We start from the raw sequence: 14680 nt of genomic DNA on the forward strand, positions 1-14680 counted from the left end.
ATAAGGAAACAGTAAAGCCAAGAGATTTATTTTTCGCCGTGCTCGGAGTGATGCGACGGTCGGTATAACCATGTTCTTGTGCACAATTTTGTTAAACATTGGGAGCATGGGCCAGGTTAAAAGTGCTGCTTAATTTTATCGCATGTTCAGGTGAGCCTGGAACAGAGGTATAATTAGAATCACTGTACTCATATATTAGAATCAGTGTTCTGTTTTCTACTAACATACTCGATAAAGAAACGTTTAGAAATATTGCACTTATCGCACACTCGTTTCGCTATATACACATGTGTATTTGAGAGAGGGAGAGAGAATTGTTCCCCCAACATTTGCCATTTGCAGTAAAAGCACATCAACTTTTATCACATGGTGATTGTCTTTGTGTTAATCTCTATTCTGACTTAATGAATAATGTGACAAGACACAATGATATGACAAGCAGCCCCCAACTGTCTATTAATCACATCATAATCAAAAGTTTCTCGAGCTGTCACTAGGCAAACAACTTGGGCTGCCATTTGTGGTTTCAGGGTGTGGCGCGAAGCCCGAGACCGCATCGTGGGCTTCCCGGGTCGCTACCATGCATGGGACATGGGCCACAAGTCATGGTACTACAACAGCAATTACTCGTGCGAGCTCTCTATGGTGCTCATGGGTGCAGCTTTCTTCCACAAGGTGCGCAAACACATCCGTATTGGCTGCATTGCACAATACCCATAGCATTTAGGTTCTCCATACTTGGCAGCTTCTTTCAATCGAGTGGATACTGTGTCTGATCCAGTTGAGTTCCATTAGTTTCACACCCAAAAATTACTTGGTTTAAATTAAAACCATTTAGATTTTCTCCCAGAACAAAACTATATTGTCAATTTTATATTGCTCACAGCTTCAATCTTACCATTGGCTCTAGCCACCCACCTGAAAGAGAGGAGCGTGGCTATGTAAACTGATTTTGTTGGCTATAACTCCAATATTCTTGAGTGCTCAGAAAAAAATGTTTGCTGTCGCGCGTTCACTAGGCAATGCCTCAAACGACCAAATTAAAACACATTTTCTAGTTTAATGTGGTCAGGGACCCTTTAACAACTGTGTAATGAGTGTCCTATATGGCTGCACGGTGGTACGCTATTTCTGTTGAATATGTTTTTTGCTTATTGGTCAATAATCATTTTGAGCAGCTTTAGCAGCTGTGCAGAGCCTAGAAGTAGGTTTAAAACTCTTAATGGATTAAACTGATAGCACGGGTTCCCCGTGGAGACACCATCATTAGGCCGTTTATATTCGTCTGATCTGAACGGTGCATATTGATCTTGGCAAATACACACACGGTCTGCAATGGGGCAAAACTTTACCTTCTCTGAACAAGTAATGTTCCAAGTTCCTTTTTGATACAGTGTAGGATGCCATTCAGATACCAGATACTTTCAGGTTTTGCATTCGGTACATTACAGCCTTAACTTCCTATGCGTCATAAAACACAAAAAACCTAGAAGTCACTGTAGAAACTGCATTGGGAGAATATAAAGGCATGAAGTGTTGCAACGACGTTTTTATTTTTGCTTCTATATTTTGTTTATATTTTATTTTATTATTTTTATTTACCTGTGTCAATAATTGTTACCATCATCATTGAATATTAATATTGTTTTAGTATCATTAATTATAATCATTAATGGCTAATGATTAATAAATCAATATTAATTCCAAGTTCTTTATACCCTGACTCACAACTCATTTCCGGCCGCAAGTGCCGACGTCACATCCGGCGATACATTTCGATGACAGATTTTGCGGACACAACATAGCCTAGTAAGGCTTTTGCCTAAGTAATGTGCGCAGTGTTATATAGTGTGAAAGCACTCGCATAAGCAAGGAAAGTATTTGCTGATCCTAGAGACTGAGACCATGTCTGTTGTTTTACGCATGCGCAGTACTACTCGTACGTGTACACGTACGTGATGCCCCAAGCCATCAGGGACAAAGTGGACGAGTACATGAACTGTGAGGACATTGCTATGAACTTCCTAGTCTCACATATCACTCGAAAGCCACCACTCAAGGTAAGAACTCTGAATGTATAGTTGGGAACAGGCACACCAGATGGCAGCATAGGTCAGGTATATTTGACGTAAGCTTAGAAGCATAGAAATAAAGATTTAGTGATTGAAATGACGAAATAGTTGACGGATTTATAACAGCGCTTAAGATATATGGTATAGGGAAAATAAAGCTGAGCATTGTGAAAAGGGGACGCAATTATAATTCATCCATCCATCAATATTCAAGGACAGTGTTTAAAGCACATGCTGCTAACGTGAAATATTTTAATGCGTGATATATATTCTGTGCGGGCACATTTTTCCTTCTCTGTGCCCATATATTTTTTTATTTGTTTTTTGGTCCAACTTTAGATTGACCCTGCTAAAATAACTACAACCTAACCTTTGTTGGGGCCCCCTGTGTACATAATGATATACAGTGTACACTGCATGAAGGGCTGCATAGGCACGAGTCTAGATTATCAATGCTATTCAGGTGAGCTCGGCAAAACACTGGGCATGCGGATGTAGATGACAACCTTAACATGGGCTTCTGAGGGCACTGCCACAAGACAAGCACTCGAAATAGAGCGAAAAACATATGTCACAAGTGAAGAAACACGCTACCATTGTTCGGTACTTGAAGCGATGCACAAGCTGGCCTGTAAGCTCTGATTTATGCTACTGTGCGTAAATACTGGAAAGGCTTAAAGCACGCCAGAGAATGCTGGAAGAACAGAGATGTAATAGCACGAACCAATATGAGTTCAGTTACAGGTCAGTGGTTGTGAGGAGAACATAAACGATAAGTGCATTGCTTGTTTACCTCCTATTGCCATTCTCACAATTGACATCACAGGCAAGTGAAATGAAAACAACACGAAATCATAGAAAACGTGGTTCTCAGACTCCTTTTCAATTTACCGTATTTACTCACATAATGACACTCGCGTAATGATCGCATCCCTGAATTTTGAGGTCAAATTCCATTTCTTAAATTCCCTGCGTAGTGATCGCACCCCAAACTTGCTTCCGCCGCCATTTTTGTTTTCATGTCCCGCACTGTTATAGCGGCAGCCGCCTGTTGGTTGATCTGCAGTCATCCCGCAGCGAATGCATTCCGACGAGTTCTCATGATTCCTTAATTAAAACGTGCTTTGCAGCGTTCGCCATTTTGCAATTCGGCAGCGTCGCAGCGTGCTTTGTAGTTTTGTGGGAGTTTACGTCATTTCACCATGGGGTGGTATGCCAGCTACATCGCCACGTTCAAGCTCAAGGCTGTTGACTATGCACTGGAGCATGGCAACCGTGCTGCTGGCAGGCATTTCGGCGTCGACGAAATCAGGATACGCTATTGGAAGAAGCAGCGCGAGAAGCTGATGGCTGCGAACAAGACACAGCGGGCTTTCCGCGGACCCAAAACGGGCAAGTTCCCTTGTGTTGAGGAGGCGGTCCTAGAATACTTGAGGGACCTGCGCAAGGATGGTTGTGCAGCCTCATTAGAAATTATACAAACGCAGGCGCGCAGAACTGCTCGGAAGCTGGGAATTACCGTAAAGGATTTCCGCAGTAGGTCTGGTTGGACAACTCGCTTTATGCAACGGAATGGACTTTCCCTGACGCGGCGGACGTCATTGTGCCAGCGGCTCCCATCCACGTATGAAAGCAAAGTAATAGACTTCCATCACTTCATCACTAGGCTTCACGAGAAAAGCAGTTACCTCATGTTGCAAATTGGAAACACCGATCAAGCTTCACTGACGTTCGACATGCCCCGGAATACAACCATGGACGAGAAGGGTGCTCGGAGCGTCCTCGTGAAGACGTCTGGAGCAGAAAGACAGCGATGCACCGTCATGCTTGCTGTGACAGCCGACGTGCGGAAGCTGCCACCATACGTCATCTTCAAACGAAAGACTATTCCGAAGGGAAGCATCCCCATGGCATCCATATACGTGCACAAATGAAAGGATGAATGACTACAGACCTGATGGTCGACTGGATTAAGACTGTTTGGGGACGAAGACCAGGAGCACTTCTGCTTCCCTCGCTTCAGGTTTTGGACAGTTTCAGGGGTCACCTTGTGGACAGCGTGCATGCTAAGCTTAAAGAGCTACGCACAAACATTGCAGTAATTCCTGGGGGTCTGACTTCGCTGCTGCAGCCTCGATGTGTCGATGAACAAACTGTTCAAGGACAGCGTTCGAAGACTTTATGCAGAGTGGATGGCGATGGGCCAGCATGATTTGACGCCAAACAGGAAGATCAGAAGGCCATCCATGGAGATGCTTTGCTCGTGGATCGCAGAAGCGTGGAGCACTATCTCCGACGAGGTAGCTTTAAGAGGACAGGCATATTGAACGCTTTGGATGGAACGGAAGATGACTTTCTATGGGATTGTGAAAATGATCCCAGTGACGACACTGCCGTTTCGATGGTGAGTCGTGCGGCAATGAAAGCGACTCGGCAATGATTTAGACTCGGCTTAGAGTACTTACGAGAAAAATAAATGGTCATTGTGCAGTTCATGGGATACTTAATGTGCCTGTTTATTGCGAAGGTAAGCCTCACTCAACTTTTATTTTTGGTTGTAATCTTGATATCTGTTCTAAGACGTCTGACCTGCAACTTGTTTGAGTTTTACGGGGCTCAAAAAATTGTTGTGGAAAATTTACCTTGCTTAACGATCTCACCCCGAAATTTGCATGTTTTTTTCTTCTTTTTAAAGTGCGATCATTATGCAAGTACATACGGTAAATACCTGCTGTGAGTGAGCCCCGGAAGCATCTCATAGACTGACCAAATCTATGGGAGCAGCAGTATTATTCCCTTACAGTGAAAACATGATCTGAGCACATCTCGCTGTCAGCACACCAAGTTACCATTTGCGTGTCCCACCTTCTTATTCTCAGGTGACGTCACGGTGGACCTTCCGGTGTCCTGGTTGCACAGTGTCACTGTCGGAGGACAACTCCCACTTCCAGGAGCGTCACACGTGCTTGAATTTCTTTGTCAAAGTGTACGGCTACATGCCCCTCTTGTACACGCAGTTCCGCCTGGACTCGGTTCTATTCAAGACGCGCATACCCCATGACAAGCAGAAGTGCTTCAAGTTCATCTGAGCCCCAACATGCGTGCGTCTCAACACACAGGTTGCTGCAGTGACCATCGGTTGGCATTCGACCACCAGCGGACCTCATGGTGCCAGTGCAAAAGGATATGTACCAGCTGTTGGCGCTAACTGTCATGCCCTGAAACAAGGCAGGTAGCAAGCGCTTTTACTGGTTAAGGCTCTACCTCATTTTGACACCTACTGAGCGAAGCCTTCTTGTAGCGAATTTTGGCAGATGCAGAGTATGAAGATGGTGGCTTGATCCAGAACAAGCCGGACAGGCTGTAATATATGCGCAGGCTTCGTGGCTAACGCATAGTTTTGCCTCTTGATGAACAGTAAGATGCTCGCCAGAGGGGAAAATGGGACAAATGGCCAACATTTCACTTTTTGACGACAAGTGATGCTTTATGATTGTGCTGGTAACCACAAAGGAAGGAACAGCAGAAACAGGAATGAGAACAAGTGCCCTGTAGGACCTCTTCGATCACTAAGTTTCAGAATTGCTATGCAGTAGGCAGTAATTGCTGTGGATAGCAGATTGTTTTATTTATTTTCAAAGAAACAGGCTATTTGTGTTACACACGTAGCTATGGTTACTGAAACATTTGTATACGTACCTGCTTTAACTAACAACACCCACTAGTATTGGTCAACTGAAGAGCTGTATACCAAGGTTGTGTCAGATGAGAACTTGAGTTCTCCACTCTGATGAGACTTCACTGTGGGCGTGGCAATGACAGGGACTCTTTTCTTCGCCTGACGCAACCGGAGGACCTGCAAGCGTCGCTGATAGTAGCACCGGTGCTCATCGTTATGCCTACTCTGGCCATTCTCACAGCGGGCTGGAAACTTTCGATGAAAGCTGTCTAAGTGATAGCGCACAAAAGACAAGTTGCGAAGTACCAAACATTACTGTCGTAAGAACTGGAAGTGCAGTGCTGTCATTGTTTTCATCAGTTCTTTTATCTCTGTCTCCTCCCACGACCAATCACAATTGTGGGGTCGTGAAGGTAGTTTTAAGATTGAGGTTAGCTTTTTTTTTATCATTTGTTGTTCACACCAGGTTTCTGCCCGCTAGACACTGTGTAGCAACCATCACATTTAGGTCCATAACTGACTGCTAATTAGAGTGAAGGCATGAGTCGTCAGCGATTTTTAGTTCCATACTCAGACTATTAGTCAGGCTTATGTTCTGTTTGTCACTTTAGTGCAGAGATGTTATGTTCTTTTGGCATGACATACTGTCACCAATGCGTGCAACATTCATAAGGCTGAAGGTTTATTAGAGCCACTGTTGCTACTACTTCACAGCTTTAAGCATGCTTCAGGCAAATATCCTTTTCAACCATATCAGGCACTTGGTACAATTCTCAGATCTGTTTTTGTTATTACAAGTCTGCGAGACATATTATGGACAGTGTAAGGTGGTTTAGAAACATGAAGGTTTTCTGTATTGGTTAATCATGTTGAAACTTGGCAGTCGTTTCATCATCCTTGTAGACTGAGATCGGCTGAGCTTCAAATTGACTTGGTGTTCAGATCAAGCCATAGGCAAATTGTGTACTTGCTCCGAAACTTGTGGCAGTAACTATTTCCTCATTTTTTTTATGCATAGCATTAACTCACAAACAAAAACCTTGCCCTTCTCTGCTCTCAGCAAGTGCTGAAAAGGTTACATTTGTTTCTGTCTATGCTGCATTCTTGTAGATGCTCGGGTGTTCACTTCTAGTGGCACGTCTGAATTATTCCCTACTCAACTTCTTAAGCGGGCATTTTGTGGTCACAGTTTCTTGATCGAAAGTTATTTTTGCCTGACGGCTAAAAGAAGGATGTTTGCCAAGTAGTGTCAGTGTGTAAACAGTCCCGTGACTGTGTGTTTGTAGTTGAGCTAAGTTATAGATCAATTATTGAAAAAGGACATTGCGAGTCTATGTGGAGCTCGGCATTCATCCACATGTCAAACGCATTGAATGTCACATTTCATTGTGCTTTTGTTAGGTGCACATTTTTAGCCTACATTTCTGGCATGGTCAGAGTCACTCCACTTGGAACTGTGTTAGGTCCTTGCTATTTTGAGAGAAGTGACTATGACTGTACATAGATGCATTGTTAGTTTTATACATGATTGAATTAGAGTCATAGTCTCTGTTTTCATGTCCCATTCCCAGCTTTCACTTCTGTCTGTGTCATGTGCATAGAAAATTCAGGAAAATGTGACATGTGCTATGTTAGTTATATTAGATTACTGGTAACTTGCACTCTACTGCACAATGCCCAGCCACATTGAGTAAGTATTACATAGACTTTGCAGTTGACTGGTTGATATACCTAATGCCTAGTAGGCATGTGTTTACTAAGAGAGAATGTCAATTATACATTGACCTATGTTCGACCTGCGATTGATCAGAGTGGCCTTCCTTAGCTGAGGAGAACTTTTTATTGAAAGTGGTCCGGGATTCCGTTGACTAAGGATTATCAGAAATTGACAGCCTCCACGTCAGGCTGAAACGCTCTTTTTTTCTGGCAATTTTTGAGGTTGTTTGCACACCACTGCTTAAGAGAAAGCAGTGTTATGTGTCATAATCATAAACATTATTGCACACAATACATATTAGCAGGGGCACACTTACTACTTCATTTTCCGCATTTGCCCACGGAGTAGCAAGTGATATGTAGTTTGCATTTATCTATAAAGAACTACATGCGCACAATCAGCATTCACATGGCTGTCGATGTCAAAACCGCAGGTTTAAGTTACAGTGTGTAAGTGGTGTTTCCGTTTAGTTCTGGTCTGTTTGAATTTTGAGTTCACGCATAATGTGTGCTGTGTGTAATTGGCTGCCGTATTTGTTTTTAATGCATAAAAGCGTTTATTAGTGAGGTTGCCTCATGGGATTGGACGCAGTAATCAAGCAGAGAGGCAGTGCGTGATGAAGGCTTGTCCATGGCACAATTTTTTGTTCTTAAGTGAGCTCATCATTTTTATCACACCCTGGGCCTATCGTTATATTTAAGCTCATCTGAAGAGTCATTAATATTTTTGTATACTGTTTATGTTTGTGTGTACTGTTTTTGTATGCGAGCAATGCAAATCTACCTATATGTGCTGTGTGGCTCTCACAGTCACTTCACTTGGAGCTGTGTGAGGTCCAGACTATTTTGAGAGAAGTGACTATAATCGTACAACAGGCGCGGCCTGCAAATCTGCATCTTTAGTTACACGCTTGACTGAGTCTATTTTCATGTCCCATTCTCAGCATTTATTTCTGTCCTTGTCACGTCCCTTCTTCCTGTCCCTTCGCATATGTCCATGTCAAAAAATGCAGTCTAAAAAAAAAGCAATCATTTCTTGTGAAGGAAGAAGCGCTAGCTGCCGAAAGTGCCTGCCCCAAATTCGTTATTGACTTTGTATTGACTTGCTTCTATGCTGTGTCTGCGAAAGCTTGCCGAATTTATTTCATGGTGGCCAATTTATATGTGTCAACTTTTAAGAGTAGATGCTGCTGTGTACAGCCCTGTTTTGACCAGCAAACTATGAATGCTTTAACTATGGTGACATCGACCAAGTCGAACAAGATGGTGTGGTAGTCAGTGAACTGCACAATCTGTGAACTATAATTTTGCAAAACTTTCATTAAGCGCTGTAGAGACACACAAGACTTGTCAGATGACAGATTTTCTCGAATCAGAGAACAATATTTTATTTGAGATAAAAGTTGTAATCATTTTAATGAAAGAGTAGCTGTACAGAGACCATTTTGTTAACTCCTGCCTGTAGAGAAAGTGCACTTGAAAGAAGAGAAAGTATTGTTACCATTGAGGAGTCAGGACTCCATCTTGCACAGTAAGACAGTTGAATTTATTTTGGGATAATTTGTAGTAATTTTCCTCAGTAGCTCTTCGTTTGGGGCATGATTGAAACCATCGCTGTTCTGGATTGGTTCTGCTTTTCTTGTTTGTGTCAGGGATTGCAAAAGAGAACAAAGTGAGGGTGAAAAAGTTGCCATATATTTATATCTTTTCTGTTGGTCTTATTTTTTCCCACTGCCTTTAGTTTTGATTTCGTCTCGGTGTGTCTTTTAGTTTCGGATTTGCAGAAAGGCTCTCGTGTCTTGGCGTAGCCTTCAGTATGAGTAACTTGTCCATACTAGCTCGTCTATTAACTTTTGTTGTCACCGTTGTCATCTTGCTAGACTGCATTTACTTGCCCTGTGTGCCATTTGTATAATACTTCTAGTCATTTGTTTGGAAAGTGTAAATATCCGGTCTTGAATTGCTTCTTATGTTGCTTCCTGTAGCATACTGATGGGTAGCTTTTACTTTGTGGCATATATTTATTGTGGCTCTTGTTTCTGGCATTTTGCTACCCTTTTTCTCTTCCCTTTTTATTTATCCAACCGCCCACTACGGTAGCATGCCTTCGAAGGTGAAGTCAGGAAGAACGTCATTAAGAGGGACCATTGTGTATCGCATAGTCCTGATGACATGCGATTCTCATGAACCGTTATGTATGGGGTATGAAGTCAAGAGCAAACTTTGTTCTACTTGAACCATATTAACAAGGAATCACAGAAGGTCATGATGAGAAACAGTGAGAAGGCTTTTCTGTGGTGAGGATAGAAACCTGAGACTCGGTCAGGTTTGAAATTACACTACTTTGCTCTGAATCAATGCAGGAGCCCTTGTGTTTTCATTGATAACCGCATTGGTTATCAATGGTTGATCACAGCCTCATCGAAATGAAGTCCGAAGATACCAGATACCTCAGCGATTGTGGAAATGGGCTTCGGAAAAAAAAAAAAATGGTGAAGGGCATAAGGCAAACTTGAAAGGATACAGAACTAAATGTCAGTGGTTGTTAATGCGCAATTAAATTTTAAGAGGTCATGTCTAATTGCCTCAGACTCAGGTTACAATCTAATAGCTGTGAGATGTGTTTCCATATGAGTAAGAAGATGTAAGGACTTTTCATACAAGTTTCCCAATGAAAGTTGTCTTGTATGCTTTTATTATATTACCCAGACACTCTCATATCAATGTTGGGTATTTATCTGAACTCATTGATTTGATTTTGACTTGAGAGTGCCTGAAAATACAGATGTCAAAGCTTGGGCAACAAGGAGGGAATTACTAGCAATAACTGTCTGCTTACATCCACCCAGAAGGAATCAACTTGCCGATACAATCCTTCCAGCTTCTTGCTGGTATACATTCTGACCTAAATAATTCTATTGTGTACATACACGCACCAACATTGACCGTTCCCTGAGTGCCGTATGTCTGTCTTGAGCAGTGTACGTCGTGTAGCTGTTATACATGTGTTAACTGTTTGTAGCATTGCTGCTGTAAATACAAGATTTAACGAGTTTCTGCTCTGCTTTCCATGCCACTAAGCCACACAATGTTGTGTTCCTTGTAGCAAGTGTTGCGCTAGTAACAGGTTTCTGTACAGTCTTGGGCCAGAAGTTGTTTGCAATAATTCACCTGCCAACATCCTGCTTTTGCTCCCTCGTGCTTGTCGTCACAGTTTTGAGCAAGGTTTACCATATGTACGCATTGTTGTCTTTTTGGATGCTCGTCGACTATCACGACTAATGGAACAAAGAAACAGTCTTCCATTCCAACGTGCACAGTCACTGAATTCACCAGCCCCCGAACTGCAGCTTTGTTCATGAACAAAAGGTATCTTTATGTGAGCCTCATCATTGCTGCTGAACAAGAAGAGGGTTCATTTTTTCTATGTTATGCATTACAAGGCTGGAGACAGTTTTATTCCTATTGTGAAAAAAAAAAAAGGTCCTGTTCAAAGTTCTGCAGGAATTGTACTTCTTTGTTTGGCGTCGAACAAATTTTTTAATTTATGCATCGCGGTTGAGGGGCCTGACCTTGCTTCAGTGAATTTCTAGAACAATGCGAAATATTTTGTACTGGGAAGCCTGCAGCGTGAGGTCTATTTGGAAAGCAGCCAGTCTTGTATCATGCATTGAACTTTCAAAGAGCAAAGAATTACTGCTCCTGTGCATGTAACAGCTCCCTTGCTGTGTCCATACACCAGCGAATAAGTATTCTAGGTTAACTGCATGCAAAAGATGACTATCTTTCTTATTTTTTGTTCAGCAGGCACCTCTCCTTAGCGAATAGGCTGATGTGCACCTTCGGTACATTGAACACTTGCTCAAGCTTTAAGCTGTTCAACATTCTATTGAGCCAGAATTAATGTGCTTGAGTAACATTTTATGTGGGGTTTAAAGATGCTGGAGCTTTGCTGAAAGCAGAGATAAACGTAAGCCTGTGTGCTATTGATTCTATTGGAGTGAAATCAGCCAAGCTATAAATACTGGCACCTGAAGGGCTGAAAAAGACTTTTTTTTTAAAGTAATTTATAAAAGGTGTCTAATTCTGATGTTTCTCAAACTTCTTGCTTGGCAGCTTTGTTTGCAAATACGTAAAGTGCATTGTGTATATTGTGCTGGAAACAGACAACAGTACCCATGACTGCTTAATCTGTTGCAGGGCTGTAGCAATTGATCTCCATCTCGTGTGCTTTCCCGTGATTCATATCACAACTTTATCTAAGAATTCAATGCTGTGAGCATCCACATGCCCACCAGCAACAAAAAACATTTGTCATGAGTTTGCAACTCAGGAAAAGAACTACGTTGCTAAATTGGTGTTTACTGAAGACAGCAACTAATTAGGTGTTCTGTTAAGCTCCTTGCACTTATCAGATACTCGGAAAAAGATGAAATGTAGTTAATGATAACCAGTTCAGAAGAAATTTGACAGTTAAGCTCGTTCAGAATGCTACTTTGGCAGAGTGCATAGTAATTTCGCTGATTCTCTTACCACATGTTAAGCGAAAACATGGGACAGTGGTAATTTAACTGCAGTGCCGCGAGCATTGTAATTTTCTTTTTATGGACTACTAAACTCGAAGTTTGGCTCGCTACTTTTACCTGATGTAAGCAAAGGTGTGCTGCTTTCCAAATAGTCCTCACACAAGGTCATCAACCTTCGTTTTTGTGAACTTTTTGTTATCATACAAGTTAAAGTCATGTTGATTTGCATATTTCCAGGAAATAATTCTAGAACATGATATTGTATGAAATGTCCGTACATTTATATGAATCACATTATGTTGCCAACTGTGTCGTGATATAAATTTAATGACCTACTATGCTACAGTGACATTCTTTGGAAACATGGGAAGGGCACATTTTCCTTCAGCCACAGAGGTTGATTTATAATTTATGTAAAATTAAGCGTGTTTTGGACATTGGTGGTTGATTTATAATTCATGTAAAATTAAATGTGTTTTGGACATTGGGTTTCTTTGTAGTATGCACATTAGCTTTGAAAATTGTTATAGTCTAGTAGCGCTTGCATAGTGAAGGTTTTCTTTACTTCGTCATATTTTGATGTTACATATTATGACTGGAATAGGCTTTACCATAACTGAAACCGTTTGGAAACCGATTGAAAAAATCAGTCAGCTTTCAATTGATTCAAGTTGTCTTTGACTTTGTCCCAGCCTTAACTGGAATATGTTATGAGCAGCCAGCGCTGTGTAGTGAATGAGAGTGATGTCACTTAGCATTTTCTTAATTTTTTCTCTGTGCTAGAAAGCTGCATTATGCACTGCTGTTCCTAGTTTGTCCAAGTTTCTCATACGAGTGTGGCTGTATGATTCAAGTGTGTTCTCCCTCCTCATCGCACAAGTGTATCTTTGTACATTCATTGCCCATTTGAGCATATAGACCATGTGCTACTTGCCTTAGTGCGACAAACTGTCATGTCAAACATTCAGTAATAAATTTTTTGCATTATAGGAAATCTACATTTTTCTATGTCTTTTTTTCGTCCGCATACTCTCTTCCCAAACTTTCGCATTTCGTTACCAACTCATTCAAAAGCACATTTTACATTGACGGTGTATGCAGTTCCCAATATGAGGTCAGTCATACATGCAAATTTTGCAGTTGTATGCTAATTGGGCTAAACAGTAGTGTCATAGTATTTCACAGCTGAAACTTTCAAGCTAGCCTCCTGGTCAAATGACATGCTGTTCAATGGACTTGGACTATGAGTATACCTATACACTTTCAGAGCTAATTTACAGTCAGATTCAGAGAGTGTCCTCTGCAGATAATTTTTTTACAAAAACTTATATTCACTGCAACTCTCATTTCATGACATATAATAATAATGGCATTTTATTTTTGGTTACAAAATGAATGCCATACATATAAAAAAATGACAGTGATTTAGCGATAGCTAAGCACAAGTTTTACATGCGAAAGCTAGAAGTGCCTTCGCAATAAATAGGCTTGGTTAGGCCTATCAAGTTTTGCTATAAGCCTAATCAAGCTTAATCACCTATACTTGGACAGGTGTAATTGCGGCCAATGTGTGTTACAGTAACATACTGCATGCTGCACAGTTGTACACATTCCATGGAATGCTGCTCCCAGCTATATCGCTGGAAGCTCAAATTTGCTCAGAAAACGCATTTGATTGTCATTATTCTTTTTTACCATATTTGGGATACTTGCCCATTTCGACCATCAGCCGCATATTCACATTGTCTGCACTGACAGCAAAGCAAAACGCCGCTGTCCTAGTGATTACACCATCTTGTGTTTCTAGCATCGAAACTGCCAGAGAAGTTTTGCAAAGGAAGGTAGGTGGGCAGACAGTGTTGTTTTGCAGAAGGTTCAAATGAGGAGCTTTATTGACTGCTTTATTAATAATATTCACATAAACTTAGATGGACCAAAATTGCACTAAATTTCAAGTTTGTGTATATCAACAAATTTTTTTTGCGCTTGGAATGCAATGAGATGGTGCCGTCTGTGCCGTCACTGGGACAGCGACGTGCTTTTCTTCGCCATCCCTACAGGCTATGTGAATATTTGAATTATTTTGATCAAATGGGGCTAGGCCAGTACTGCCAAACAAATGCAATATAAAACATTATCATCAATCAAATTCCACTTCTGTGTGAAATTGGAGTTCTGGGGGTTGAATAATTTAGCTGGGAGAAGCACCATACGGGATGCATATAATTGCACAACACACAGTGCTACTGTAATGTAGCCTTGCAGACCTTTAGGCATAGCTAGGTTTTACCAAGCCTAACACACAAAATTAAGCTTAGAAAGCCTAATTAGGTGAATGTGTGTTCAATTTTCTAACCTGTGCTTAAAATATGTGTAGTTAGTGTGAATTATTCCTAATTAGCCTTAACTTCGGTCATGGTTGTCATTGTCATTCATAGCAGTACTTGGTTTGACAGATAGAATCTGGAAATTGGCGAAATCTATTATGCTTGGCTTGATGTGCTTCACACTAAAAGTTCCACAGATGGTAGAAGGAAGAATCACTATGGGTATGCTGAATATCATGTGATGAATAAGTAACCAATAACAATTATAATCAGTCCGTATAGAATGTAAATTTTTCTTCTACTGTAACAGAAATTTACCTGCACTACAGGGAACTAGTTTGGTTTGCATTAATATATATT

At 41.3% G+C, this 14680-nt stretch overlaps 1 protein-coding gene across 1 annotated transcript in view; it reads left to right on the plus strand.

Moving 5' to 3' along the window:
* Nucleotides 1-12991, plus strand: part of botv (exostosin like glycosyltransferase 3) — a 29176-nt gene extending 16185 nt beyond the window's left edge. The window contains exons 7-9 of the mRNA XM_084597114.1: nucleotides 531-675; nucleotides 1932-2060; nucleotides 4952-12991. Of these exons, the coding sequence (XP_084453240.1) occupies nucleotides 531-675; nucleotides 1932-2060; nucleotides 4952-5161 (484 nt within the window). The 3' untranslated portion in view covers nucleotides 5162-12991. The remainder of the gene's footprint in view (nucleotides 1-530; nucleotides 676-1931; nucleotides 2061-4951) is intronic.
* Nucleotides 12992-14680: the final 1689 nt, after the last annotated feature.

Source organism: Amblyomma maculatum, chromosome 1 (assembly GCF_055883805.1).
Source record: "Amblyomma maculatum isolate TAMU_Amacu chromosome 1, ASM5588380v1, whole genome shotgun sequence".
Taxonomy (NCBI): domain Eukaryota; kingdom Metazoa; phylum Arthropoda; class Arachnida; order Ixodida; family Ixodidae; genus Amblyomma; species Amblyomma maculatum.